Source organism: Diaporthe citri (genome assembly GCF_014595645.1).
Source record: "Diaporthe citri strain NFHF-8-4 chromosome Unknown scaffold_12, whole genome shotgun sequence".
NCBI classification, from domain to species: domain Eukaryota; kingdom Fungi; phylum Ascomycota; class Sordariomycetes; order Diaporthales; family Diaporthaceae; genus Diaporthe; species Diaporthe citri.
Window position 1 is genome coordinate 1,434,369 of NW_025064857.1, and position 26,270 is coordinate 1,460,638.

General features: G+C 53.0%; 11 protein-coding genes across 11 annotated transcripts; 5 read left to right on the forward strand and 6 right to left on the reverse strand.

Moving 5' to 3' along the window:
- Positions 1-1,272: 1,272 nt before the first annotated feature.
- INS49_004675 (uncharacterized protein) lies at positions 1,273-2,322 on the forward strand (the record flags this gene model as incomplete). Its single annotated transcript, XM_043165463.1, has 1 exon — positions 1,273-2,322. The coding sequence occupies one exon, from the start codon at positions 1,273-1,275 to the stop codon at positions 2,320-2,322; it is 1,050 nt and encodes a 349-aa protein (XP_043018178.1).
- A 647-nt stretch (positions 2,323-2,969) lies between these two features.
- Positions 2,970-4,553, forward strand: INS49_004676 (uncharacterized protein; the record flags this gene model as incomplete). Its single annotated transcript, XM_043165464.1, has 1 exon — positions 2,970-4,553. One exon carries the CDS (start codon positions 2,970-2,972, stop codon positions 4,551-4,553), a length of 1,584 nt encoding a protein of 527 aa, XP_043018179.1.
- Positions 4,554-4,816: 263 nt separating this feature from the next.
- INS49_004677 (uncharacterized protein) lies at positions 4,817-5,362 on the reverse strand (the record flags this gene model as incomplete). Its single annotated transcript, XM_043165465.1, has 2 exons — positions 4,817-5,146; positions 5,204-5,362. 2 exons carry the CDS (start codon positions 5,360-5,362, stop codon positions 4,817-4,819), a joined length of 489 nt encoding a protein of 162 aa, XP_043018180.1.
- Positions 5,363-6,383: 1,021 nt separating this feature from the next.
- Positions 6,384-8,173, reverse strand: INS49_004678 (uncharacterized protein; the record flags this gene model as incomplete). Its single annotated transcript, XM_043165466.1, has 2 exons — positions 6,384-7,478; positions 7,607-8,173. 2 exons carry the CDS (start codon positions 8,171-8,173, stop codon positions 6,384-6,386), a joined length of 1,662 nt encoding a protein of 553 aa, XP_043018181.1.
- Positions 8,174-8,681: 508 nt separating this feature from the next.
- On the reverse strand, positions 8,682-11,099 carry INS49_004679 (uncharacterized protein; the record flags this gene model as incomplete). Its single annotated transcript, XM_043165467.1, has 7 exons — positions 8,682-8,940; positions 9,042-9,237; positions 9,311-9,986; positions 10,069-10,640; positions 10,705-10,863; positions 10,940-10,959; positions 11,047-11,099. 7 exons carry the CDS (start codon positions 11,097-11,099, stop codon positions 8,682-8,684), a joined length of 1,935 nt encoding a protein of 644 aa, XP_043018182.1.
- Positions 11,100-11,661: 562 nt separating this feature from the next.
- Positions 11,662-12,873, forward strand: INS49_004680 (uncharacterized protein; the record flags this gene model as incomplete). The annotated part of the gene is made up of 3 exons (XM_043165468.1): positions 11,662-11,709; positions 11,781-12,437; positions 12,511-12,873. 3 exons carry the CDS (start codon positions 11,662-11,664, stop codon positions 12,871-12,873), a joined length of 1,068 nt encoding a protein of 355 aa, XP_043018183.1.
- A 1,467-nt stretch (positions 12,874-14,340) lies between these two features.
- INS49_004681 (uncharacterized protein) lies at positions 14,341-16,133 on the forward strand (the record flags this gene model as incomplete). Its single annotated transcript, XM_043165469.1, has 3 exons — positions 14,341-14,552; positions 14,630-14,915; positions 14,991-16,133. 3 exons carry the CDS (start codon positions 14,341-14,343, stop codon positions 16,131-16,133), a joined length of 1,641 nt encoding a protein of 546 aa, XP_043018184.1.
- Positions 16,134-16,650: 517 nt separating this feature from the next.
- Positions 16,651-18,323, reverse strand: INS49_004682 (uncharacterized protein; the record flags this gene model as incomplete). Its single annotated transcript, XM_043165470.1, has 2 exons — positions 16,651-18,140; positions 18,188-18,323. 2 exons carry the CDS (start codon positions 18,321-18,323, stop codon positions 16,651-16,653), a joined length of 1,626 nt encoding a protein of 541 aa, XP_043018185.1.
- A 1,361-nt stretch (positions 18,324-19,684) lies between these two features.
- INS49_004683 (uncharacterized protein) lies at positions 19,685-20,509 on the reverse strand (the record flags this gene model as incomplete). Its single annotated transcript, XM_043165471.1, has 1 exon — positions 19,685-20,509. The coding sequence occupies one exon, from the start codon at positions 20,507-20,509 to the stop codon at positions 19,685-19,687; it is 825 nt and encodes a 274-aa protein (XP_043018186.1).
- A 312-nt stretch (positions 20,510-20,821) lies between these two features.
- On the reverse strand, positions 20,822-21,247 carry INS49_004684 (uncharacterized protein; the record flags this gene model as incomplete). The annotated part of the gene is made up of 1 exon (XM_043165472.1): positions 20,822-21,247. The coding sequence occupies one exon, from the start codon at positions 21,245-21,247 to the stop codon at positions 20,822-20,824; it is 426 nt and encodes a 141-aa protein (XP_043018187.1).
- A 3,079-nt stretch (positions 21,248-24,326) lies between these two features.
- INS49_004685 (uncharacterized protein) lies at positions 24,327-25,636 on the forward strand (the record flags this gene model as incomplete). The annotated part of the gene is made up of 3 exons (XM_043165473.1): positions 24,327-25,285; positions 25,336-25,396; positions 25,454-25,636. 3 exons carry the CDS (start codon positions 24,327-24,329, stop codon positions 25,634-25,636), a joined length of 1,203 nt encoding a protein of 400 aa, XP_043018188.1.
- Positions 25,637-26,270: the final 634 nt, after the last annotated feature.

A 26,270-nucleotide genomic window follows, 5' to 3' on the forward strand; every position in this document is an offset into this window, starting at 1 on the left:
AATGTAATTAAGCTAAGCTTAATATATCTTTGCTTAAAAAAGTTCTTAAGCATAAGGTAAACCTTTTTTAAAAAACTTTTTAGCTATCCTTTAAATATTTTTATAAAATTAATATAAGATAAAAATTAATTATAAAAAGTTCTTAATTAATTAAATATATAAAAGAATTAAGCCCCTTTAACATTAATTACTTCTTTATTTATTATAAATTTAGCCCTTATCTTTATTAATTAAATTATTAAATATTCTTAAAATAAGAATTTCTTAAGATAAGAAAGAGCTTAATAAGCTATTATTATTCTTTTTAAGTCTTATTATATTAGGTTTTATATAATTATATTATAAGTTTATAATATAAAAAGACTTTAAATATATATTATAAGCTAGCCTTAAGTTATTTGCTATAAGGTATTTAAATAGGGTTTATATTTAAAGTGCAAAGGAAAAGGTTTGCTTCCTGTTTGCATCCGCGTTAAAGCCTATTCTTATAGGGTTAAAGCCTACTAACTAATTATAATAAGCAAAGCCCAAACCATAATAAAAAAGCATTATAAAGATATTTAAAATAATAATAAATAAATTTATAAACTTTTTTAAAAAGATTATTATTATAACTTTTATATTAAGCTTTAAGCTAAGAAAATATATATATTAATAAGGAATAAAAGCATTAAAAGCTTATTTTTAAATAAATTAATAATATAAATAAGTTAAAAAAAAAGAAAATAAATATTTAAAAGATGTATTTACTGCCTTAAAATCTTAAATATTAGGTATAATAATGCCTTATTAAAGTTATAATATAATAATTAAATAAGCATTATAAAATTTACGGCTTAATTATATAATTAAAGCTTAAAAATATAGCTAATATATTTATTTTATATATTTCTCTTATTTAAAAGGTGCTTTATTTAAAAAGTAATAAGCATTAAGCATAATAATGAAGAATATTATATTAAAAGCGCATTTATATATAGATTAAGCATTATAAAAAGGCTTATTATGCTTGCCGAGCCGATGAAGCGTAAGGGGGTGTGTCACATTGAGGGCTTACTATTTTGCCCCTTTTTTAAATAGCGCTTCGGAGCACCCTCTCGGCTGCGCTATTCTCTTCTCTTCAATCTATTCGATTCCACCACGCTGCTCGGTTGTGCGACAGGTAGACATACAAATATACAGACGTATCGCTGCTTGCTGCTCCTTTGAAAGCACTATCACCACAACTATTCAACACACACTGCTCCCATCTTATCAGACACAATCATCAATATGGTCAAAACACAGCAATGGCTTCTCAACGCCCACCCACAGGGATTCCCGACCTACAGTGGCTCCAACCCAACATTTAAGAAAACAGAGAAGGATCTCCCTGCTATCAAAGCCGACCAGGTCCTCGTAAAATCCAAGTATTATTCCAACGACCCAGCCCAGCGCGGATGGATCGACCAATACCCCGATGAGAGCCGCCTGTACGTCCCGCCCGTCCACATCGGCGACGTCATGCGCGCCTCTGGCCTGGCCGAGGTCGTTGAATCCCAATCCGACAAGGTCAAGAAGGGCGACCTAGTGCGCGCAATTCTCAACTGGACGGAATACAGCGTGCTCGACGCGAAAGATGTCCAGGTTTGCAGCCCGTTGCCCAAGAATGCGCCGCCCACGCACTACCTAGGCGCCCTCGGCCTCACCGGGCTGACGGCATACATGGGCCTGCTGGAGGTGGCGCAGGCGACCAAGGACGACATTGTCGTCGTCTCCGGCGCTGCTGGCGCTACCGGCTCCATGGTGGTGCAGATCGCGAAGAAGATCGTGGGCTGCAGGAGGGTCATTGGCATCGCGGGCGGGCAGAAGAAGTGCGACTGGGTGAAGAAGCTGGGGGCGGACGAGTGCGTCGACTACAAGGCCGCCGACTTTAAGCAGCAGCTTTCCAAGGCTACTACAGAGTACGCGAATGTTTACTTCGACAACGTCGGCGGTGACATCCTGGACTTTGTGCTTACCCGGATGGCACGGGACGGAAGAATTGCCGTGTGCGGTGCAATCTCACTGTACAACGCGAAGGAGGATGATGGAGGAGACAGGCTTACGAACTGGTTCCAAATCGTCTGTATGAGGTTGCGAATTCGGGGCTTTATCGTCTATGACTTCCCGTGGAGGATTGAGGAGGCTCAGAAGACCCTTCACAAGGCGCTAGAGGATGGCAAATTGGACATTACGGAGGGCGAGCATGTCGTCGAGACAACGTTCGAGGATGTGCCGGGGACTTGGCTCAAATTGTTCGAAGGTGCAAACACTGGCAAGCTGATCACCAAGCTGGTCTGATCTGATTGGTACCTTCGATAGCGGCCGGAGCGAGCATTACTCACTTTACTTCCGGTAGTACAATTGACGTGGAATCTCAATGAAAGGATGGACTAAACACACGGTAGACTTGAAGCCGAATTAGATAAATCGCAGCACCTTGCAGATGTTTCAAAACCAGCCATCCAAGGCTAGAAGCAGACAAACATGGCTGTCCGAGAGTTTACATATGGCCACAGGCTATCAAACAAACTCAATGTTTCAAGGTTGCGAGGTGAAATGCCCCGCGCCAAAGCACACTTGAAGCTTTCAAACAGAGGTCGTTTGAGGGTTGGGGGAAGGAACCCCCCCTTCTGGCTTGCTTTCATGACTAATCTCGGTCACTCTAAAATTTGACTTGCCAGTCCAGCACGATCGAAACAAAACAAACATCAGCTGTGGGTTCTGGAATCGCTGGAATCGCTCGAATCGAGCCATCTTTGCCGGTCAACAGTTTGCTGAGACCACCTTGCCTATCGAGCATTTCACGCCCATCCTTCAATCTCTGATTCCATTCCTCCGTATGACGTCAACCCATCTCAATTCAATTCAGCACTTTCCAACTTCCTAACTTAAGACGCATCAATTTATTTGTCGCTCGGTCGCTGGGACCAGAGGCTTACGCAGTGATGAACGATACCGACCAGGCGCGCTTCAACGCCCTTTTGGAGTGGAGCAAAGCACATGGCGGCACTGTTCACCCGACCCTGGAGGTCTACAAAGATGATGTGACTGGCTTTTCGATGCGAGTCAAGCCTTCATCGACTGGTGGGACTGACGCGACTATCACATCCGGCGAAGAGATTCTGGCCTGTCCCTTCCGCACCAGTCTGTCGTTCCTCAATGCAACGAGGGGTGGACCAATTCTATCACGGCAGTCTGAGCGTGCTGAGGCGCGTCCCGTCTTCCCCACACGGTTCATGGAGACCCAACCACACGTGATTGGGCACTTCTTCCTTATGAAGCAATATTTGATGGGAAAAGACTCATTCTGGCACCCATATATCAGCACTCTCCCCCAACCAGACTCCATCTCGTCATGGAGCCTTCCCCCTTTTTGGCCTGAAGAGGACTTCCGGTTTCTGGGAGGGACGAACGCCGCCGTGGCGGCCCAGGAGATCCAGGCCAATGTGAAAAGAGACTACAGGCAGGCGAGGAAGATTCTCAAGGAGGAGGGTTTCGAAAACTGGCAGGATTACACCCGGCACCTCTTCAACTGGGCCTTTGCGATCTTCGCCTCCCGCAGCTTCCGCCCGTCGCTCGTCACCCCCGCGGCCGTCCAGGAGCGCGAGCTGCCCGAGAACGTCGGCATAGACGACTTCGCCATGCTGCTTCCCGTGTACGATGTCATCAACCATCACCCCAAGGCCAATGTACGATGGGCGGTGGATGACCACAGCGGTGCCCCAGAGGCGTGTCATTTCATCACCTTCGACAGCTACAAGCCCGGCGAGCAGGTGTTCAACACATACGGAAAGAAGACCAACAGCGAGCTCTTGCTGTCGTACGGCTTCATGCTGCCGGAGAGCGAAGGTTTCCACAACGACTATGTGCACCTGCGCAAGAAGGAAAAGGCCTCGGCGGCGAACGAGCAGACAGGGGTGGAGACACCCGATGAAGCAGGTGCTTCTCGGGCAAGCAAAAAACCACCCAGGGACTTCCTCGTATCACTGCGCCCGTTCAACCACCAAAGCTCGTTCGTCGGGCAGAACCGGAACTGGGTCGCGAGGGAGGCCGGCTTCGATATTCGCCCTGAGTTCTCCCACGTCGAAGACAACCTCGTCTGGGACATGTGCCTGTCGATCCCCGGCCCCGACAAGAAGAACAGCTTCATTGGAAGTGTCCTCAGTACAGCAGGAGAGGAACGGCCACCAACTCCAGAGTACCAGAGCGAGCATGAGCAAGCAGCACTGCGAAAGATTCTTTCCAGCTCGTCAGCGTCTTCCGAACAAATCGAATCATTGGTGACCGACGTCAGGCGACTCCTGCTGTCGAAAATGGGCATGGAGTACGACAAGTTCCTCATGGAGGATCCCAGGTTTGGCGAGGACGAGGAGGGCAACGTGGTCGAATTCGATGTGGAGCCGAAGACGCGGAACCAGGAGATCGCTGTGCAGTATCGGAAGCAGGTGATGAAGGTCCTGGAGAATTCCATCAGGACGCTTCTTCCTGACAACCTCCGGATGGAGGACCAGGGGGTCGAGGAGGAATGATAGGATGGAGCACAGAGTACGATGGAGCATGGGAGAGGAACGTTTTTGGATTGCATGAAACTGAGGAAGATGTTCAGCATTGAAGAATAGAAATTATGTGAGCTTCTTGACTTTGTGTTTCTTTAGGTAGAGGCTTTAGGTCATGTTCCTCTCCCAACGGCTACACTCGACCCAACGGTTGATCTGTCCGGCAGGTCAAATGAAATCTCAAGCCGTTCCTCCAATACGTGTGCGTCCAATGCCATTGTGTTTCCCTTTCTTGGTTACTTCGGACAATCGACATAGAAGATCCCAGTCCAGTTCGCCGGCTCAATTTGGTACAACTCAATGCACCGGCTGCCTTCCTCTGGTGTGATCCAACCTTCGTCGCCCTCATCCAGTGCAGCCTCGCATCCGCGCTCGCCGGGGTCACCAGTTGCGGCAAAGACCCTGCACTCCCCGGCGATGACCTCCATTGACTTTCCTCGGCCTGAGATGGTGGCACACTCTATGCCGTCTTTGTCTGCATCTTCCCAGGGCCATGGTCCACTTGTCTGGTCGTAGTTCTTGATGCTCCACCCCATGCAATCATTCCAATTGTTATGCATGACCTCCTAAGTGTCATTTGGGCTGGTGATGTTTGGCTTATGGATAGAGGGCGGGATGTTGACTCTGGTGTTGGGATCCTCGGCCCGCACCATTATTCCGTTGATGGTGATGGCCGAGTTGGGCGTGTGGACTTCGGCGGCGCTGACATGCAAGCACGAGGCCGAGTCGGAGAAGGTTGCTGCCAGGAAGAAGGAAACGAGCGACGCGAGAATGGACTTCATCGTGGGCAAGCTTATTTGCGGCCAGCTATGGCAGGTTGGTCTCGTACGTAGGTTGCACACATGTATGTGTGTGTTGAGATAAAAGCGGATGACGGGTCTTGGGAGCAATGCTTGTTTCGCCGAGATCTGAGGTGCTATTGGGCATAAGAAGTGGATATGGGATGGAGATCAGATGGGGGAGCCGGAATCCGGGTCCGTGTTGATTTTCAGATGGAACAACATCGAGAAGGCAACTTCCCCGTCGGGATCTAAGCAACACAACAGGGGGAGGCACGGTTGGTGTCTCAGCATGCTGCCTTTTGTCTATGCCGACGGCGACGGCACGGCGGCTTCCCGATGGTAAAAGTTGGAATGCCGCGACGATTGCAATCCATCCGTTATAGTCACTTGCATGCATAGAAGTATATATGCTCGTGCCATTGATCCGAATATTTGCGTGACGACGCGCGTCAATTGCCTTCGGCAGGGCCTCATGCACGTGCAATGATGCTGCGTTGACAATCTGGACGAGTCCGAATGAAGCCTACGTAGGTACCTGGGTAGGAGAATTGAGTTGAGATAATTGTTACGGAGCAGTTACGATGTTAAGATGAGGAAGGCGAGTTCTGGAAGCGACTGTGCGGGATACGCCCACCAGTTGCCGCTTTATCCGCTTGGGAAGGGAGGAGGGGCCGTCACCATATCAAAGAAGTGACCACCCAGAGAACATACCGCATGTACAGAGTTTGTGGAATAGAATAGGTGCTCACATGTGATATCAAAATGTACAGCCGACGGGCGAGACCTAAGCCACACGCATATACAGGTATACCAGGTTCTTTGCCCATGTGATTAGCAAACGTCCTCAAGACCGTTTCTCGCCACCCTTATTCTACCTGACTGCAGCAGCATTCGTCCGGCATAACGCCGAAAGTATGAAGGTAGCATACCAAGAGCCCTAGAATAAGTGCAGTAGACAGACAATCTCGAGGCTTAATGCTAAAACGTTGGCGAAACCTGCACAAGATCGTCGCTCTTGTCGTTATGCAGCCTTGAGCACCAGGAGTGAAGTAGCTCTGACTGGCAAGGAGATGGTCAACGACAATTTCCCATCAATCGGCATCTCCGGCCTCGTCGCCTGAGAAATAGCCTCTAGCCTTCCTGCTTGGACCAGCTCTTGGTATTGCTCGTCCGACGGCGCCTGTGGCGAGCCCATGGCTTGCCATCGCGAGTACGAGTTACTGTGGTCGTTGTCGATTCGGTAGTGAGTGTAATTCACGCCGTCGGTATTGTTCAAGAACGTAGATGGTAGACCGTGGACCTCGACGCCGATATCTGCGTCCGGAAATCCGAGGTCTCGATCGTGGTAGTTCCAGACAAAAACGTATAGGGTCTCTGAGCTGCCGTTGAAGCTCGCGACAACTCCCACGTCTGTGTCGCTACCCCTGATGCCCTCATCAAGCACCACGTCCAGCGGCACCTGCCCTGAGCTGTTCGTCTCGACCATATCGCCGTCCATCATCCCCAACATCCGATGGACATTCAGGACTGGTTTGTCGATGCCCTGCGTACTCAAGACCCTAAAGCCGTCGAAGAACTCCGTCTCGTTCGGCAGCAGTGCCGTTTGTTCATACTCGAAAGCCCATGTCAACGCACCTGTCAGGTTGACACCCCTTTGCATTGCGAGGCTTATAGCACGCATGAAGGAAGCAGCTGAATAAGCAGGGTAAAGAAGCCCATTGCGGTACCCATACGCCGGCGACGTGCACGCAGCACACCCATCGGGGTCGTACTCGCCCATCACGATGGGCGTGGACTTGTACTGAGGGAACGACGCGACCGCCCCGAACGCCTCATCGATCTGTCTAAGCTGCGTCGATATGTTCAGCTGCACATACCCGCCACCAGGGCTGGCGGTCGAGTTGATCCACAGCGGAGCGCCTTTTGCGTGGAAAGAGATAAAGTCGAGCGGCGTGCCTGTCTCGCCGGTGGCATAGTTCGTGCCGCTGGCGCAGTGCGCGAGGAAGTCGCCCAGGTAGGAACCTGCGGCTCCGCCCGCGACCTCGCAGCCCCCGACCCGGGCGGTTGGCACGGCGCGGAGGACGGCGGCGATCGCGCGGTCGTGGAGCTCGTAGAACTGTTCTTTTGTGCCGTTCCAATCTACAAGGTTTGTTAGAAGTCAAGAGCCTGGGGTGCCAATGCATCGAGGGGCGACTTGCAGGCGATGTTCGGTTCGTTCCACACCTCCCAGTACCATGAGTTTACCTCTTCGAGGCCATATCGCTCTACTGAGTGCTGTGCCCACTGGTAAACAAGTTCCTCCCATTTTCCGTAATCCGTCGGCGTGTGACTCCACCCAGTGTAAATGCTGTCTGGCCCAGCGGCTGGATCAAATTCGAAGAAGTATGGCTCGGGATTAGATGCAAGTGCTTGTGGCATGAACCCTATCTGCACATATGGCCTGACGTTACCAGCAAGATATGCATCAAATATCCTGTCGATGATGGTAAAGTTGTAGATGGGACTGCCGTCAATGTTTTCGGTGTAGGCGTTCGTGCTTCCCCATTTCAGCCCAGGCACGCCGACCAGATCCTTAGAACTGTCGCCAGTCGTCAACAGGTTGTGGGTTCGGAAATAGGTCTGGCGCTGGCCCAGGGCCCCAAGCTCCTTGATCAGAGCTGAGCCGTGGGGGTAATACGCAAAGTTGGGCTCGTCACAGCCGAAGAATCGGTTAATTGACGTCCACAGGCCAAGGGTCTTGGAGACATCCACGGATATGTTGACTGCTCGAGGGGTGGCCACTCGCGCCAGCAAAAGAATTTGCAGAAGCATTGCTGATGCTGAAGATTTCATTGCACCTGATAGAGAGCACGCACAATACCATCCAGCATCGAGTAAACGCGAACAGAATGGTTGTCTGAGTACCTGGAGAAACGCGGGGACGATTGGCATCAATGACACCGTCCCCCATCGTCATCCCGGTTTTTTGCATCCCCGCACCGAAAATGAGATCAACGATCAGATGGAACGTTGACTCCGCCTAATCCAGTTGTTCGGTGTAATTCATGAGGATAGAGAGGAACTCGAATCCCACCATTAATGCACTGAGCTAGTGACAGGGAAAGCGTCAGAGGCTGAATGACTTGCTCGCTGTGCAATACTCTTCTCGCAGAAAGCTTGGGATAGATGGAAATGTGGCGTTGCGGCCTCTCCCCAGAAAAGCAGTAACACGTCCTCGCAATATTCCCAACAAACAAACAACGCTGGGAAAGGCCATTGATTTATTGTGTTCAAATATAATGTCTGTATGTATCGACAAGCAGATCGTTTTCATCTACATTTACGGTGCCACCTGCACCCCCATCATTTGATATGCCTTCCTCACGGGCCAAGCGTGCTTGCCCTTCCACTCGTCGAGCACACGCAGCAGCGCCGCACGCTCCCACGGGTCCTGGAAGTAGTCCCCATACAGCGTGATGCCGGCTGCGGCAGTCACGAGATTGGGAGTCGACCCGAGGTGATGCATCGCTAGGCCACACAGCTGGAGGATGTGGGACCTGACCTGGTGCTCGGCTTCTCGGGACACCCCGCGGTCGGGACTGTGTCTTTTGCGGCGGCGCCTTAGCTCAGGCTCCGTCTATCATCATGGATCTAAACGACCAGGGGGTGTGTGAAAGTATCGCGGCGCGGGACAACTTACTTGAGGCTTGGGTTCTCGGCTGTCAGGACTGTCTTGGCCAGGATGAAGTGCTGAGTCGCCGTGACTTCGGCGTCAGAAGCATACCAGACTAGTGGAAATACCTCGCCCCTTGACTTGTCGGCCTCGCGCTTAATCACTGGGGTGAATTGGCTGCAGCAGTCCGTCTCCAGTGTCTCTTCCTGGGCCTTGAGCCTGTCTGATGCCGTCCAAGTCAGCGGTCTTGGCCTCATAGGCACTCGTGTCCACAGCATAGCCGGTGCACCACCTACCCCATTCTTGGACAGTCTTGTCGCCGTAGTTCCACTTGGCCACCTGGTATGTATGCAGGATGAGCTTGTTGACAGGTGACGCTTCCCGCTCCTGCTCCCGGGGTAGACTGATTTGAGGAGACCGCCCAAGGGAGAAGGCGTAATAGATTTCCTGTCGTAATGCCAGCCATCCCGCGGCATCTGTGAGGCCATTGGACCCACTCGTGGTCGTGGTACGAAGAATGGCCTTCGCTATGTCTAGGAAGTTGACGCCGTGGTCAGAGCTGTGAGATGACTCTCTCGTTTCCAAATGCGCGGAAGAAACGGTATCACCGGGCGCACTGGGTCTGGCCGTGTCCTTCTCCCCGCTGTCTTGATCCTGGTCCATTTCCTCGAACTGGCGAAGAATTACAGCCGCGGCCGCTAGGTTCTCGCGGTACTCCTCATCCTGGATCTGAGGAACATCGTGTAGTGCAGGAATGCACCGAAGCATGTACTCAAACGCAGTGTGAGCTGTCAGATTTGGGAGGGGCTGGCCAAGGTATTCGATTGTGCCCCCCGGTCCAGTCCTGTACCGAGGAACTCGCACCAGGTGCCTGGCTGCGACTGCGAAGATTGCATTCAGCAGTGGCTCGCAGTGACGCGCCCGTCTGGGGACGATGGTGTGAAAGTGGCGTTGGCTATCGCAGTGATCAAACTGGTACAGTTGTCAGCACTGTGAGCTTGTCCACCCCGAATATGGCTTTGGACAAGGCGCAGAGGCGATTCGACCGACCTACCCAGTGAGCAATCACTTCCACAAAGTGGCGCAAGAGACAGGCTTCTTGCACGTCATCAAGAGGATAATTACTCTTCGAAAAATGCTTGCTCCGCTTTGCTGATTGCTCCTGCACGGTACCATACGAATCACGAGGCGATTCTTGCGTGTATTCAGGTTGATTCGGGGCCGATGCAGCGGGGGATCGGAAGACTCCAGGCGAACTCGCGGACGGAACGGTCGAATGTGAAGGAGTATGATAGTCAGGGCTTGGGCCGTACTGTGACATCTGCGTTGAAGAGCCATCGTATGGAGAGTTGTAGTTGGCGACCTGGCTGGAAGACCCTGGGGTGGACGCGTTGAGGAGATCTTTCCCAGCAATAAAGAACCGTTCGTCTCCAGCCGGGGATGTTCCCAGCAGCCTGGCATCATTCTGCGCTTGGAGACCCCTTACGGAATGTTCATAGTCCGCCTCATTTGCAAAGCCAGCAGTAGTATTTACACCCGTCGTTCTCGATGTCTCACCCGGTGGGCTGTGAACCCAGACATTGGAGATTGGTGTTGTGGAGGTGCTGTTCTGGCCGACATGACGAACTGTGTAGCGAACCCGGTGTTAATATTGCTATTGCAGCACGACTTTTGCACAGAGGGGACTCACAGGCACGAGGTCTACTATTCACCCAAGACTGGTCGCTTGGGAAATTGGCCTCATGTGTTGTCGGCGATCCACGCCGGAACGATTTCCATTTTCGCTCTGGATATTGGCATTCCACACCACGCTTCTCACATCTTCCACAAGCCGGCTGCTGTTCATCACCTACGAGATGTTCTGGCGTTAGACGGGCAATGTGAAGGAATAGTCAGTGGGTTGGATCGAGGATGATTTTACTTACACTTCTCGTGCCTTTCTGCACTATGTGGTCAGCACCAGTTGGCATACTGCACGTGCAGCAACCCGGTGAAAATCCGGTCGTTTGGTAACAAGAGTACGTACCTTTACATCTCAAGCACGGCCTTTTTGCACTGGGCATTGCCGCGTCTCTTGATGCCCATGCTGCAATGGTCGTGTTGCAATACGGGGTGACGCACGAAGTAAAGTGAGTGGATGAAATCAGGGAGGTGACAAGGCGAGGTCATCGGCGAAGAATCCCGAGAAAAGCAATTTGAAATCCGGGGAACTCTGTCCCCGCAATCCACAACGGGGCCAATCGCGCCCACTTTCCCATCTCAAACGACGAACAAGGTGCAAATGCGCGGGGACTGCCCCCACACTGAGCCCGATTCGGCAGCTTTCGCCGATGAGAACAAGCTCCGCCTTGACTAAGGCAGCCCTTGGCGGCTGATCATCAAACTGGGCGTCAGGATCTGTCCTCTGCGCATGCCGCTAATGCAGCACGTAGCCGGCCGGATGAGGGGGTCGGACAACCGACGACTAGTTGGTTGGGTCGACTGTTGACCGCTGTATCGGGAACCCGCAGGTTGAAAGCGTATATATGGGAGAGAGCGGATACTAGAAACAGCATCACCAGCGCCCTCATCACCTACCCTCTTGATCTCATCTCAAGACCTCGCCGACCCCACTCACCCCTCCTCCAACACCCTACACACATACACAATGTCGGGCAACAAATTAAACGTGGCAGTAGCCGGCCTCGGCCGCATGGTGAGTCCTCGCCCGGGGAATAGCAGCAACATTTCGCCCGCATGAGCACCTCACTCACATCATCGATCTAGGGCCTGCGACATGCTCGCCACTTTGCAACCCTCACACCAAAGGCCAACCTGATCGCCGTCAGCTCACCAGTCCAAGCGGAACTGGACGCGGCGGTGGCCGAGTTCGGGCCCCTGAGGACGTACCTGGACTACGATGAGATGCTCAGGAAGGAGTCCACGCTGCAGGCCGTGGTCGTCTCGAGCGCGACGACGGTGCACGCGGAGCAGGCCATCAAGGCCATCGAGAAGGGCCTGCACGTGCTGTGCGAGAAGCCCCTCAGCACGAGCGTCGAGGTCTCCCAGTCCGTCGTCGACGCGTACAACAAGTCGCTGAAGAAGAACCCGGCACAAAAGGTCATCTGCGGCTTCTCGCGCAGGTTCGACGCCTCGTACCGGGACGCCTACAAGCGCCTCCAGTCAGGGTCCATCGGCACGCCGTCCGTCTTCCGCTCGCAGACTGCCGACAAGCTGGACCCCTCGGGCTTCTTCGTCGCCTATGCCGAGTTCAGCGGTGGCATCTTCGTCGACTGCTCCATCCACGACATTGACCTGGCGCTGTGGTTCTTCGGCGAGGACAGCAAGGTGAAGAGCGTGTCTGCCGTGGGCATCACGGCTGTGCAACCCGATCTGAGGAAGCACAACGACCGAGACAACGCCGTCGCTGTTGTCGAGTTCTATGTACGCTCCCTTATCAACATTATTCTATGATGTTCATCAGCTAATCTCTTGTCAGGGCGGAAAAATCGCTCAGCTATTCTGCTCCCGCATGATGGCTGCTGGTCAGGAGGACACGACCGAGATCTTCGGCACAGCTGGCAAGATCGCTGTTAACACACAACCTCAGCTCAACCTGGTCAACCTGTTTGAGCCCAATGGCATCCGCCGTGAGATTCCTTCCGACTATTACGGCCGTTTCAGGGAAGCGTTCATTACCGAGGCCAACGAGTTCACGGAGAGCTGCCTGAACAACACGCCACCACCATTGAAGCTGGAGGGCGCGGTGAACGCAGTCAGGATCGGATGTGCCTTGCAAGAGAGCTTGATCACAGGGAAGAAGATCGAGTTCGACGAGAGTGGAAAGAGGATCGAATCGCCTGAGCGGGCAAGGCTGTAGGCCTGGGGACTTTGAGCTCTATTATATCAAATATCAGTCATAGATATAGACAAAGATTCAAGAGCCTTTTTCCTATCGTCATACGTCACAGAGATTTTGTGACATGTGCTCCAGGGCTTGGTACCGAAATGATGATCCCGGTAGAAGGTCAAGCATCACTGAAAGCAGATCTTGGATCTTAGCCAGGGGTAATGGCGACCACCTGACTGGCGCAGGTTGGCGCGGCCTATATACGTGGAGTCTTCTTGCAGCCTCACACTACGTGCCCTTCTACCACATCCACATATTCTTGTAGATCACTCAGCCAGGGCATCTCTGCGGCCACAGTAGTGTCAGCCAATTACAAGCGCCTTGATCTCCACCAGTCCAGTGCACTGTTATCCCGTTAAGCCTGATACTTCACCCCCTGGTGCATTTCATCGCATCCATTGGGTGGTTGGTGTTGTAACCATGTATGCGCACACCTACATCCTGGTCGTCCCCTCACTGGCCCATCCTTCGCAAACCATAATTCTATGCAGAGGAGATGAATAAATCTTAAGATGAATTACGAGCGATTCGCTCGCCCGTTTCGATCAGGACTCTTTGTTCGTATCGCTCTTTAATGAACCGTTTACAGTTTTGGGTAAACACCTAGTCGTGATCGAGGGCAGGCACCCAGATGATTGTGAGCCCGGGTTTTGACAAGATATGCACTCTTCAACTTCATACGGCCCGAATATGTCTGACGTGGTGGCAAGATTGAGCGAATTGTTTGTTCACTGCAAACCAGTGGATCAGCTACAGGTATGCCGCCGACAACAACCGTAAATATAGCGCATTGTTGCCATTGGAACCTGGCGGCTCTACTTAGGAAGATGCGCCGAGAGCATCCCAATGAACATGGCACATCCCCCAGATTTTGTCGAGATAGGATGGAATCGGCGTCAAGCTGCCACGTGCATGATGACGGAGGAGACGCGGTTTCAAACTCAAGGGGGAAAACAAGGAAAGGCAGCCCGACTCAGTGACGTTGGTCAGCTGAAAATCGCCAAGGATCCATCGCCGATGGGTTCCTGATGGGGTAATTTTGAGACACGGCCGGGGGCTGGCCTGGCAGTCCGCGCGTGGAACTATGACGACGCCGGGGCTAACCCGATATCCCGGCGATTTTACCCCAGGAATTCGGTCCATACCGTTGTGCCTATGTCTCGGCACGTGCACAACTCCCCCGTGGGGAATGGGGCTCTCTGCGCTTATTAGCTCTCTGCTAGAAAATTCCAAGGCGCCGGGACCCAATGTTACAACCCCCCCCCAGGTCTAGACTCCACACCTGGGCATTGACCGCAGTATATATTCGCAGAGCCTATCCCCTCTCGCAGATTTGAAATGCTACCTTGACAAGTCCCGCAGACTCTACGATAGGATCTGGCACTCCTTCCTCTTTCTTCGAAGCCTCAGCCTTGTCTTGTCATCCGAGGCTAAAACATGGGCTCCAAATTCGTCTCGGCCGGCGAGGCCAACGTCGAGCAGGTCGAGAATCAGGCCAAGGGCGGTGCCCCTATCCTCGATGCCTCACTCAACCCATCAGAAACCGTCTCGTACGGAAAGCAGGGAATCAGGGGCCTGATCAGCTCCCCCTACATCTTTGGAGCAGCACTGCTTGCATCGATGGGAGGTTTCTCATTCGGCTACGACCAGTTGCGTCCACTCCTCCCTTCTCTTGTGTGACAGCCTGAAGTGATGAGCCAGCTCGCTGACCACATTTTCTTCACAGGGGTGTCATTTCCATCATCAACGTGATGCCGCAGTTTCACGCCGTGTACCCCCGAGCTGAAACTGCATTTGGCAAAGGCCTCATGACCGGTATGCTCGAGTTTGGTGCCTTCATCGGATGCTTCTTCATGCCTGCGCTCGCGGACAGGATATCGCGGAAACGTGCCATCGCCTTCGTCGTCATCATCTTCAACATCGGTGCCATCATGCAGACAGCCTCCCGGAGCTACGCCGTTCTGGTAGCCGGACGAACAATTGGCGGTATAGGAGTCGGCACGCTGGCTATGGTAAGTACAACAACCCTGACACGCACTCCAGCAGTGGCAACGGGAGCGCCTGATGACTGACTCGCTCTGTTACAGGGAGCGCCCATCTACATCTCTGAAATCTCACCGCCCAACCTCAGAGGCACGCTCCTGGTGCTCGAGTCCATCTCGATCGTGGGCGGCGTCGTCATCTCCTTCTGGATCACCTACGGGACCCGCCACATCGACGGCGAGGCCTCGTTCCGCGTCCCCTTCGGCCTGCAGATGGTGTCCTCGACCCTGCTCGGGCTCGGCATCCTCGCCTTCCCCTACTCGCCCCGCTGGCTCGCCCTGGTCGACCGCCCCGACGAGGCGCTCTCGAGCCTGTCGCGCCTGCGCAGGCTGCCGGCGTCGGACTCGCGCGTGCAGGCGGAGCACCGCGGGATCCTGACCGAGGTGGCGATCCAGAAGAAGATCCAGCACAAGAAGCACCCGGGCCTGGGGGGGATCAGGCTCGAGGTCGTCGAGTGGCTCGACGTCCTCAGGCTGTGGCGCCGCACCGTCGTCGGCGTGGGCGTCGCCTTCTTCCAGCAGTTCTCGGGAATCAACGCCTTCATCTACTACGCGCCGACGCTGTTCGAGTCCCTGGGCCAGGACCCGGAGATGGCCCTCATCATGTCGGGCATCTTCAACATCCTGCAGTGGGTCGCCGTCGGCATGTGCTTCCTCGTCATCGACAAGGTCGGCCGCAAGCCCCTCGCCATCTTCGGCGGCTTCAGCTCGGGAATCACCTGGATGATCATGGCCGCCCTCGTCGGCGTCTTCTCCAAGGACTGGTCCGCCAACCCCGCGGCCGGCTGGGCCGCCGTGGCCATGGCCTTCCTGTTCATCCTCTGCTACGGGGGCACCTTCTCCTGCCTGGGTTGGTGCCTCCCCGCCGAGGTCTTCACCAACGCCACGCGTGCCAAGGGTGTTGCCCTGTCTACAGCCACAGTGTGGCTCTGCAACTTTATCGTGGGAGTGGCCACTCCGCCCATGCTTGAGCAGATCGGCTTCGGGACCTATATTTTCTTCGGCTCCTTCTGTATCATTTCCGGCTTCTGGGCCATCTTCTTGGTCCCCGAGACAAAAGGCAAGACGTTGGAGCAGATGGATGAGCTGTTCAAGGACACGGCAGCACAGGAAGAGAAGGAAATCATCAGGGCTGAGATCATGGCTGATGCAGCCTTGCACGAGGGCCAAAAGTACGACTCGGCTTAAACGGGTAGACTTGGATACGACTCACCACCTTCTATAGTGACGCGGGATCCCTTTCTTTGTTTGCATATAGTGAGCGAATAGCAATATGAAATATTTGGCAGAAGGCTGCACATACAATGCCTGATCGTGTGAAAACAGAATTGTGCTCGTTCTAGGTCTTGTCATGGCGAATTCGGTGATATCCCGGATTATAATGATGTATTTAGGGGCGGCCCCCCGTCTGGAGATAGAATACCAAGATTTAAAGCCTTCGCCCTTCGAGTCCCCTTCTATTCATTACAATTATAAGCCTAGCTCTTAGGCTTACCGTCTCTAGGCGCCCCATTCTGTCTCTCACACATGAGCGATCACGAGTCGCGAGCGAACGGGTGTTCGTGATCTTGAGAGATTGTGGGAGTTAATTATTGAACAGTAGGGCTTCTTCATATAGTGGCCAGTACACCAAGTTCACACTTGGCAGAATTGAGACAAGAAAGACATTACGCTTTGAATTTTAACTGGCTATTAATCAACGCTTCTACGCGCAGGTGTTCCCGGTCAGCGAGCCCGTCTTCTGGAAAGCGACCTCGTGGGCCTCGTCCCCAGCCAGCTTGATATCAAAGCTCGTGCTCCAGCTGTCCACCTCAAGCTGCGCGCTAGCCTTATAGACGGACCACTGGCTCCTGTCCTCGCCCGTAGGCTTGAACGCGAACGGCCTGGTCACCAGCTGGGGGACAATGACGCCCTGGCGCGCGACCTTGTGCACGAGGTCGAGCGTCAGACCGCCGTCCGCGGGCGCCTTGTCCTTCCGGACGAGGGCGACCACCGAGAGCGGGAACTTGCCGCCGGCCTGCGCGTTGGTGTCGAGGCAGGACTGGGACTGCTCGTACAGCAGCGCGTCGCTCATGGGGTAGCCGCCGCCCGCGTTGTCGTAGGTGACCTTCTCGCTCCTTGAGGGCTTCGTGACGTCGATGTAGAACTTGCTGATCCCCGCGCCGGCGTCGAGGGTCGCGCTGAACTCGAACCACTTGAAGTTCTCGCCCCACAGGCCGGAGGAGGAACCGCCCTGGAAGGTGGCCATCTTGGTCGGGATGACTGTTGAGTTATTTGTGTTTCCCATGCGGTCGGCATAAGTCAGCTGGACCGCCAGGTCTTGAGGGTCACGACCTGATCCGGAGGTCGTGCGGACGCGGATGCGGCCGCTGAACTCTAGCTTTCCATCGGCGTTGAGGGACAGTCCTTCGATATAGGGCTTGATGTCGGTTGCCTCGAGTGGCTCGGTGAGGTTAACGCTGACGGGGACCGTGTCGATCATGCGAGTGAAAATGTCGGCGCACATTGTCTGAAAGGTGGCGGGATCGGCCAGCTTGGCCATGGTAGCATTGCCGTCAGCACCGAAGATGCGCTTGTCCGAGTTCAAGGTGTCATTTGTTCCAGCCACCAGCGGATTCTTCGTTGTCCCGCTAAGGTACTCAGTCACGACGCCATTGTCGAAGTCGGCAAACTCGGTGTCGAAGTGCGCAACGGTGTCGTTGTTGGGGTCCGCCTCGACACCCACGATCTCAGGGAAGTCTGTGCTGTGCACACCACCGAGGCTATGCCCACAAGCAACCATGGTAATCATATCCTCAGTAGAGAATCCAGCCTTGGTGAATGTCTGCTGAGTCGTGTTGAGGTCGGTGCTGGGTTCAGGGACGCCGGCAGCTCCGGCCTCTTGGGCGTCAATACGTCCGGCGCGGAACGGGATCTTGAGCCCGTTGCATGAGAAGCTGGCCACGACGGCACTCATGGCAAGTAGGTCCGAGGCGGATGCTCTGGCAGAGTAGAAGCTGCTGAAGAAGGCAAACGTGTTGTTAAAGGCGCCGCCTGGGTTTTCTGGTCGGTCCAGCTCAAAGAAGATGGAGGCATCGAGGCCGCCAGTGCCAGCGTCGGCATCGTGCGTTGCCATATCGTGAAAGGCGGCCCGGATCCACTCGGCCGAGTTCTGGCGGCCCTGAACATTGGTGCCAAAGCCACAGTTCATGACGCCTGGACATTGTCAGCTTTGAAGTGAAGGACCGTGGGGGAGGACCAACCATCAATAAAACCTCGACGCAGGTAGCCGCTTTGCAGCGAGAGGTGGTCCTCGATCTCATCGTAGGGAGACGGCCACACGTACTCGGATGCGGCCAAAGACGCCAGAGCGAGCGTGGGGAGGATGCTTTGCCTCATAGCGAGGGGGATCGGCAGCTTTCGGCCGAGAAGAACAACGAGTGACTGACGGACAAAGATGCCTGTCCAAGAAGCTCTGGTTCATCCCATCCTGCACCGGCAACACGCCGCCATTTATCTCCCCCATCAGAAGCCGGCAGTGCAACGGTGGACGGGGGCGATCCTTGGGACCTCGGCACCCTGTAAGGAGAAGGTCCGGAGAAAGCTGTGCGGCACCCAGGAGCCGAAGTTCGATGCTAATGCTGCCCCTCGTACTCCTTGCGGGCGGGTGCTATTCCTGTCGCCATACTCACCGAAAAGGGTGGTCCCGGCCGTATCCCGCACCATGCGAACCGCCCGTGGATCATGCCCAGACCCCATCCTGTCAATTGCGGTTGTTAAGGGAGAGTCAGGCAACCTATTAGCGTTTGCGGTGGACAATCAAGCCTCTACTGTGGTACACACACTTTTTGATGTCCACTATGCTGCCAATGAGGAGTGCAATGAGTCCCAGGCTTCTCTTCACGTACAAAGGTAGTAAATATTGCCTTTATTTGCTAATCAGATGATGTAGGTAGAGAGTCGTTGGGATAGAAACGAGGACGGCGGGACGAGTCTGTGTGGGCCTGTGACCTTGGCGATGCCTGGGGCCCCCTGATACTGCTATCCATACGAGATATGCTTAATCTTTAGGTCGTGGTCGGCCCAGCCGTTGAGCCAGTCACAGCGCCTGGAAAGTCATCAGAATAAGGTCCGCGCTGCAACGTCGACATCCACCTGCTTAAAGGAGACGACCAACCCTTTTCTTTTCCAGTGTTGCATTTTGCACACGGGCTCCTACTCAAAAAGTAAGCGCAACCAGCAGAGCAAAACGCAGCTGATTGGGACGCTTCAAGTGGTCACGAGCAATTCACCGGTTGGATGCCGGTCGTCGTCCTTGGGGCGTTCATGTCCTTGCCAGCAAGAACCTGCAATTCTCCAACAAGCACAGCATCGCGCCACCCGGAAGGGCCCCGGCCGGACAGCACAGATAGCCTGTTCTCGATATTTAAAGAGGACATGCCATCATCCACCCAAGCACTATATAATCCTGCCCATCTATATCCTACCCAGGAGTTAGAAGAAGGCAATGGCTCTGCCTATGAATTATTTTACTATTGCTGTAATGAGCATAGTGGATAAAGTTTCTGAAGCTATTATCATTATGAGCTACAAGATTCACTGCATAAAGCCTAGGTGGCCATCACGGGGAGCTATAAAGTATATGAGTGAATAGTATTCCCAGTGTTAGAACCGATAATAATATTACGGGATACTGGAAATGCCGGATCCTTCCTCGAAACCTCGGCCTCGTTTCAGTCAACGTGGTGAGACTTATTCTATCATTTCTCTGTGCATCCACCATCATCATAACTGCCTCCATCCTCCTTGTACTTGTGAAAGTGCCCGCCGGCCGACTTGGCGACTACGTTCTGGTTGTCCATGCAGCGGCCGTTGACCCCTATGGTGGTGCGGAACGCGGCATACCAGTCGTGCCCCTCGCAAAACTTCTCGCCGCGGGGCGCGCAGTACTCAAACAGGAACGCCGTCGGGGTCAGAAGCTTGCACCCCTTGAGCGCCGGCAGCAGCGTCTCCCCGCCGTGGTCCCACCCGGCCCAGCCCTTGCCCATGATGCGGTACTCGCAGTAGAGCCAGCCGTTCTTGTAGCTGCACATGCCGTCGGCGCGCGTGTGCGTGTGCGTGGGCCGCTCCCACCTGGGGTTCAGCTCGCACGTCGTGTCGCCGCGGACGTACCGCCCGCCGTACTTCCGGCCCATCGGGTTTTTGCTGCCGCCGCCCGTGTCCGTGTCGCAGCTGAAGATGAGCTTCTTAAAGGAGTCGAGGCACTCGTGCTTGTCGAACTGCGAGGCGCCGTCGCTCAGGCTGACCTTGTACTTGTGCTCCTCGATCGTGACCTCGTTGTAGCTCTCCTCCCTCTGCCAGTTGACCGTGTCGGCAGGGGGCTGTGGGCCCTCGCAGAACTCCTTGTACGACTTGTCCAGCCGCTCCCAGCCCACGTACGGCCGGGGCCAGTCCATGCCGTCCGACGACCAGCACTTGAACTCGTCCTGCACCGTCACCGGGCACGACTCCTTGCCGAGGATCTTGGCCAGCATCCAGCCGATCGCCTCGAGGGTGCTCGCCGCGATGGTCTCGTGGCCCTTCATGTTGGGGTGGAAGTTGCATAAAAATGAGTCTGGGAGCCCAATTCCATCGGGCAATCCCAGTGTTCCATCTCCTGGGAAGTTTGGGGCGAGAGTATCTCTGGATTCAAGCCTTTTTGCAAGTTACTTATACAAGTAACTTATTTCTTTATAACCTTTCCTTGCTGAAAATATATAGGACAACACTACAAGTATGCTTTTTGTTCAAGGGAGAATTCTCGTCACGTCTCTGCATGTGCGAAACGCGGAATGGTTCATTCAACATAGACGTCCGGCCGCGTATGTTGGCGACAGCAATTTCATTAACCAGTGAATCTACCAAGTGACCACCTCCTCAACCACAGCGATAGGTGCAGCAGTGTATTTTCCTGGTTTGACATATTGCAGTCGGACTCCCCTACCATCCAGTTGCAAGACCGTCGAGGGACTCGGTGTTGTTGGTGGCTCTGCAACAGGGGCACACGGCGTCAACTGCTCCCCTTCGCGCTCTTCGATCTCCAATATCCTCTCGGCGGCCCTGGCGACGACCAGGCTGTTCCAGAGGCCCTCTTGACGCGGTGTCGAGCGAAGAAGAGCGATCGCCCTCCGACGAGTTGCCATGTCTTGGCATTGACTTGCAACAGTGTATAGCGGGATGATATATCCGATGTCCAGGCAGAACGAAGTTCGTTGGTCCTGGAAGTTTGATGTAGTTGAAATATATGATGTGATCTCTTCGCAAAGAGAGACCATCTCCTCCATCTTTGGTAACAGGGTATCGGTAGGTGGTCGGTAAGCGGGGGGTAGATACTCCACGAAGAAAGAGACATAGCTATTCAGTAAATGGAGCCGCAGCGCAGCCACAGAAATTTTCTCTTTCGGAGTTAGAGACGGTCCTCTTGTCTTCACAAGTACATGTAGGGCATTCGAAAACTGTGTCATCAGTGTCGTGCAGTAATCCACGTGCCCTTGGAGAAGCTCAGGGGAACCTTCGGCTTCATACGATATCCGATTCGAGTGTCTGCTGGTGATTGTGGAAAGGCCATATTCAAATACACTTCTGGCATCCGCGATAGTTGAGAATTCGAAATGGGTATCACCGTCCATGATTTGGGTGAAATATTCCTGGTAGGTTGTAGATTTGTAGGATTGTAATATCTGTTCCAAATTTATCAGCCAGGTAAGGACTTGCAGAGGTCAGTAAATCACTTACCTTAGCAGCTTTCTTGTCAAGAACAGCAAATATTGCTGTCACGTCTTGCAATGGAACATAGTAGCTATCGATCTGGCGCTTGGACCCAGGCGTCTGAGACCGAAGCGCATTATTTTGTTGGTCATTTACAATTTCTTGCAGCAATTTGGAACCACTCCGTATATGAGATTCTGCCACGTTATGATGACCTTGCATGTTCTGTAGCATGGAAAGTGAGGATACAGTGACATGGCTCAACCATAGATTGATAGAAACATACCTCGAAGCAAGTGAAAAGGATACACGAGATGAGGCATACATTCCTACCTCGCTTTTCTTGCAGCCCGGGATGAGCTAACAAGCTTCCGATAGCGAGGTTATACTGCTGCAAAGCAAAAGTCATTTCTACATCTCTGCCTATGACCTTTTGTTCGTGTAATGAACCTATGGCAGTGAGGGCGTGGCGGATAGCTGGTTCGTGATGTGCCGCTTGAAGGACAAGTCTTTCCCAAAAAGCGGAACCGAAAAACCCTGCCAGCTGTGGGCTAGTTTCCCGAATGAAGAATTCAAAAGACCGCTGTGATATCGCGCAGGAATGGATGTTAGCTGATGGCTCTACCGTGAAGTCCAGTGGGACTATGTTTAGCCCCGATGAGTCGACACATTGAATATGAGGATAGCCATCACAAACGCGGCGCGTTGTTGTACATCTCAGGCACTCTGGTCTGGTCTCATCACATTTGACTCTTCGAACTGCGCATCCATCAGATGACAGCCCAAGGTCAGAACCATTGTGCTGGGACTTACCTTTGCACGTAAGACACCCGGACCTTGTCTTTGGTCCGTATGCTCGCTTCCTCCTGCCTTTCGCCACCTTGGGCATCTCGGGCTCAGGTACATGCAGCAAAGAAAGCTGGTTTACACATTGTGAGCGTCGCGCCTCGCCATCATTGGCAGATTCGTAGGCAGAAGGTGGGAAATACCAGAAAAACTCTCCGATGTAATTTGCTACACCACTAGAACACCACCAATCCGGCTATCTTCTCAGGGTAGGCAGCCAGGTGGCTCGCTAGGGATCTTGAACGCCGTCGACGGCCGTGCGATCAAAATGCTTTCCTGTGAGCTCTTTGCGGAGAAGAGGGTGACAAGCATCAAGCCCCAGAACCTAAGTACTCACAGGACTTGGATGAGAGCATTGGCGTTAGTCGTCGTATTCGTAGGGACCCTGATGCAGGTGGGCTCTCGTAATCGTGGAGACCCCGATCCCAGAATGTGGTGAAAGATTAAGAATGTCATCAAGACGGCCTGTCGGCAAGACCAGAACGGCTGCCTGGCTGGCCTGGTTGGCTCGCTCGTAAGGACCCTGTCGTTTTAGCGTGCGCCTATCGGCTGCCTTGCACACGGCAGGATTTAGTGATGGGCTTGAAGGAAGTCTTGGCGTCGGTGATATAGCAGAAGAGAAAGTGCCTAAGCTACGCGAGTGCGCTTCCACGGCTCGGACCACACTTTTACATATCTATTCCTCCGCAAACGTTGAACATGCCCCTTTTCGTACCTGGATTGGTAAATAATATATACCTATAATTCACTTATTGTAGTGACATAGCTAGCACAGTTAGAAGACTTTTGTAGTAATAAGGCTAGGCTAGCTAGCATAGTACTTAGAGGAGTTTAGCGAGGAACCATTGTAGAAGCAAAACCCCTCTTGGAAATAAATTGAAAATCGCTCTCGCTACTTTTCCTCTTGCTCTTTCAGCTTGTTATTATAGCTACGAGATCAAGCAACTCTTGCCCTCCAGAAATATTGGCTCTTGGAAGCCGGGACCCCCGGAACTCATCCAGAAGTGCAACAGCACGAATATTTAAACACACTGACTCCCTTGGATGCTCCTTAGCCCATCTTTCCTTTACTTCACGCTCACTTCAATCATAAAATGGGAGCCTCCACAACGATGGGCACTGCGCTCTCACTTGCCTTGCTGGGCCTGCTCCACTTTGCCCAAGCAAGCAATTCCACAGGTTGCTCCCTGTCTACAATCGTCGCTTCGAAGAACCTTACTTGGTGTCCATGCGAGGGCGAATTCCTCTGCGCCCGGCTGGATGTTGGTCCTTTCACATCCTCATTAATTTTCTCTCTATCTCTCTACTGAGGCTGATTCATCCTCTTAGGTACCCCTTGATCATCAGAATCCCGAGCTCGGCCGCGCTTCCGTCCCTCTGATCAAGTATCCCGCCCGCGCGAACTCGACATCTGGACCGTATCAGGGTATGATTCTCATCAATCCTGGCGGCCCCGGGGCCTCAGGGATTGAACAAGCTCTTGATTACGGCTTGACTATCCAGGTGAGATCCCAGCAATGATCTTTGTCAATGCGATACTCACAAGGCGCTCTTTTGGAAAGAGTCCAGTATGGCACGGTGTTCATGGCGCGTCTCACTCTCTGCCCGCTTCATTCAGATCCTTTCCCCTGTCTTTAATAAGCCAATGAGCAAAATATGACTTATTTTGGTGCAAAGACTGTAATAGGAAGCAACTGGGACATAGTCGGCTTTGATCCCAGGGGCATGTACCTAAGCGAACCGGTAGCCAACTGCTCGGCCGACACAAGGACCCAAGACACAAAACTGCTTTCGAGAAGAATCCCGAGGATGCCAGACGATTTCTATGACAGCTTCATCCGGTACGGAACCGACCTCGGCTCGGACTGTGCGAAGGAATCAGGTGGAGAGCTCGATGCTGGGCCGCACATGTCCACGGCCACCACTGCCAGGGACATGCTCAGCATTGTCGACGCCTTCGCATCGACAGAGAACGGTCAGAGATCCTCGAAGCCCAGCAATCTCCTGAACTATTACGGAATCAGCTACGGGACGTTCCTCGGGCAGACGTTTGCTTCGATGTTTCCTGACAGAGTGGGCAACATGGTTCTGGATGGTGTCGTCGATCCGGAGGACTACCTCAACAGTCTAACCCGCAACAGTGTCGACCGTCTCGATGGCGTTATCGCTGGCTTCTTCATCTACTGTCATCAAGCTGGACCGTCAGAGTGTTCCTATCACACAGGCTCCTCGGCCAAAGACATCTACAAGCGTTTTCATCGATCGTTCGCCCGGCTTGACGCTGAGAAAGCCAAGGAAGAGAACTGGCCGAACGCCACAGACATCGAGTCAGCACTGCTCAATTTGAAAGTCGGGCTCCTAGCGACGGCATATGCACCAAGCATGCAATTCAGCATGCTGTCCGATGTACTGCTGGGCCTCGAGCGTGCACTCTCTGATCAAAATTTGAGGAAATGGACCGAGGGCATGGTGGATCTCTACGGAGATCCTTCCCCCGATGGATTTTTGAATGCACCTTTTGCTCTCGGCGTGTTGTGTTCTGACCAGAACAACAAATGGTACAACAAGACGTTGGAGGATTTCAGGCCTCTCTTGGCCGAGCTTGAGGGCCAAAGCATCCTCGGGGATGTCTGGATCAAGACTCTGTTGGGATGTAGTGGCTGGTCTATCAAGGCTACGGAAATATTCACAGGGCCATTCAGTGGCGACACCGCGACTCCTATCCTCTTCGTCGGCAACACCTACGATCCGGTGACCCCTTCTGATAAGTGAGCTAGCTCTCCTCCCGTCAAGCGTCCCGATCTGACCACGGCAACAGTGCGCTTTCCTCGGCTCAAAACTACAAGGATGCCCAAGTGCTCATCATTGATGGGTTTGGCGTGAGTACATTGAATCCTGTACAGAAATCCGTGACAGCTTTCTGACATTTTCAAAAGCACGCCACAAATCCTACGCAGAATCTCTGCGGCTTCTCAAAAATCGCCAAGTACTTCCAGACCGGCGAGATGCCCGGCAATTATTCGTTCTGCACATTCGAAGGAGGCTCATTCGGCATCTTGTTGAATGGGACACTGGAGGAGAACATCTTCCAAGCCGGGTTATCGAACCTTCTGACTTGAATTAATGGCCGATTCGAGAGAGTTTTGATGGTATCGGGTCTTCTCCATCGAATCTAACACACTTACCATGACTTGAAGTTGATTGGCCATCAGTTTCTCGTGTTTGTCACAATGTCTATTAAGCTGTTGTGCTTTTCCCCCTCCTTCTCTTCCTACACTTCTAGAACATTTTTTATCAAGAGAGTGATGAAGCGTTCAGTGAGCGTATGTATTTAAATAGGTTGGCGTAGGTCCAGACTTCAGGGGCAGGAGGCTCTATAGCAGAAGCCGAAGAAGGTGTACCGAGAGCTTATACTTAAGCCGCAGGACAGCCAATATGTATTGTGCCACTTACGTCGCCTATTTACCCCATACTACTAACCTCTTCAAGAAGCTTGAATATAGTTGGGTGAGTTGTGTGGGCCACTATCTGTGGCAGAGGTTCGCCATGCTACCACAACGACTGATACATGTACGAGCAGAATCGTTTCGCAATAGTTGCTTTATTGACAACGGCAGCTCGAGAACGCGACGCCAATAATTGGAGTGCATTTGCCAATGTTGGAACTCACATCACTGTCATCTTCCAATTGTGCTTTCCCAGTCACTCAGATGTGATCAAGAGGAAGCTCCCACGCTGTTCAATTCAGCCCAA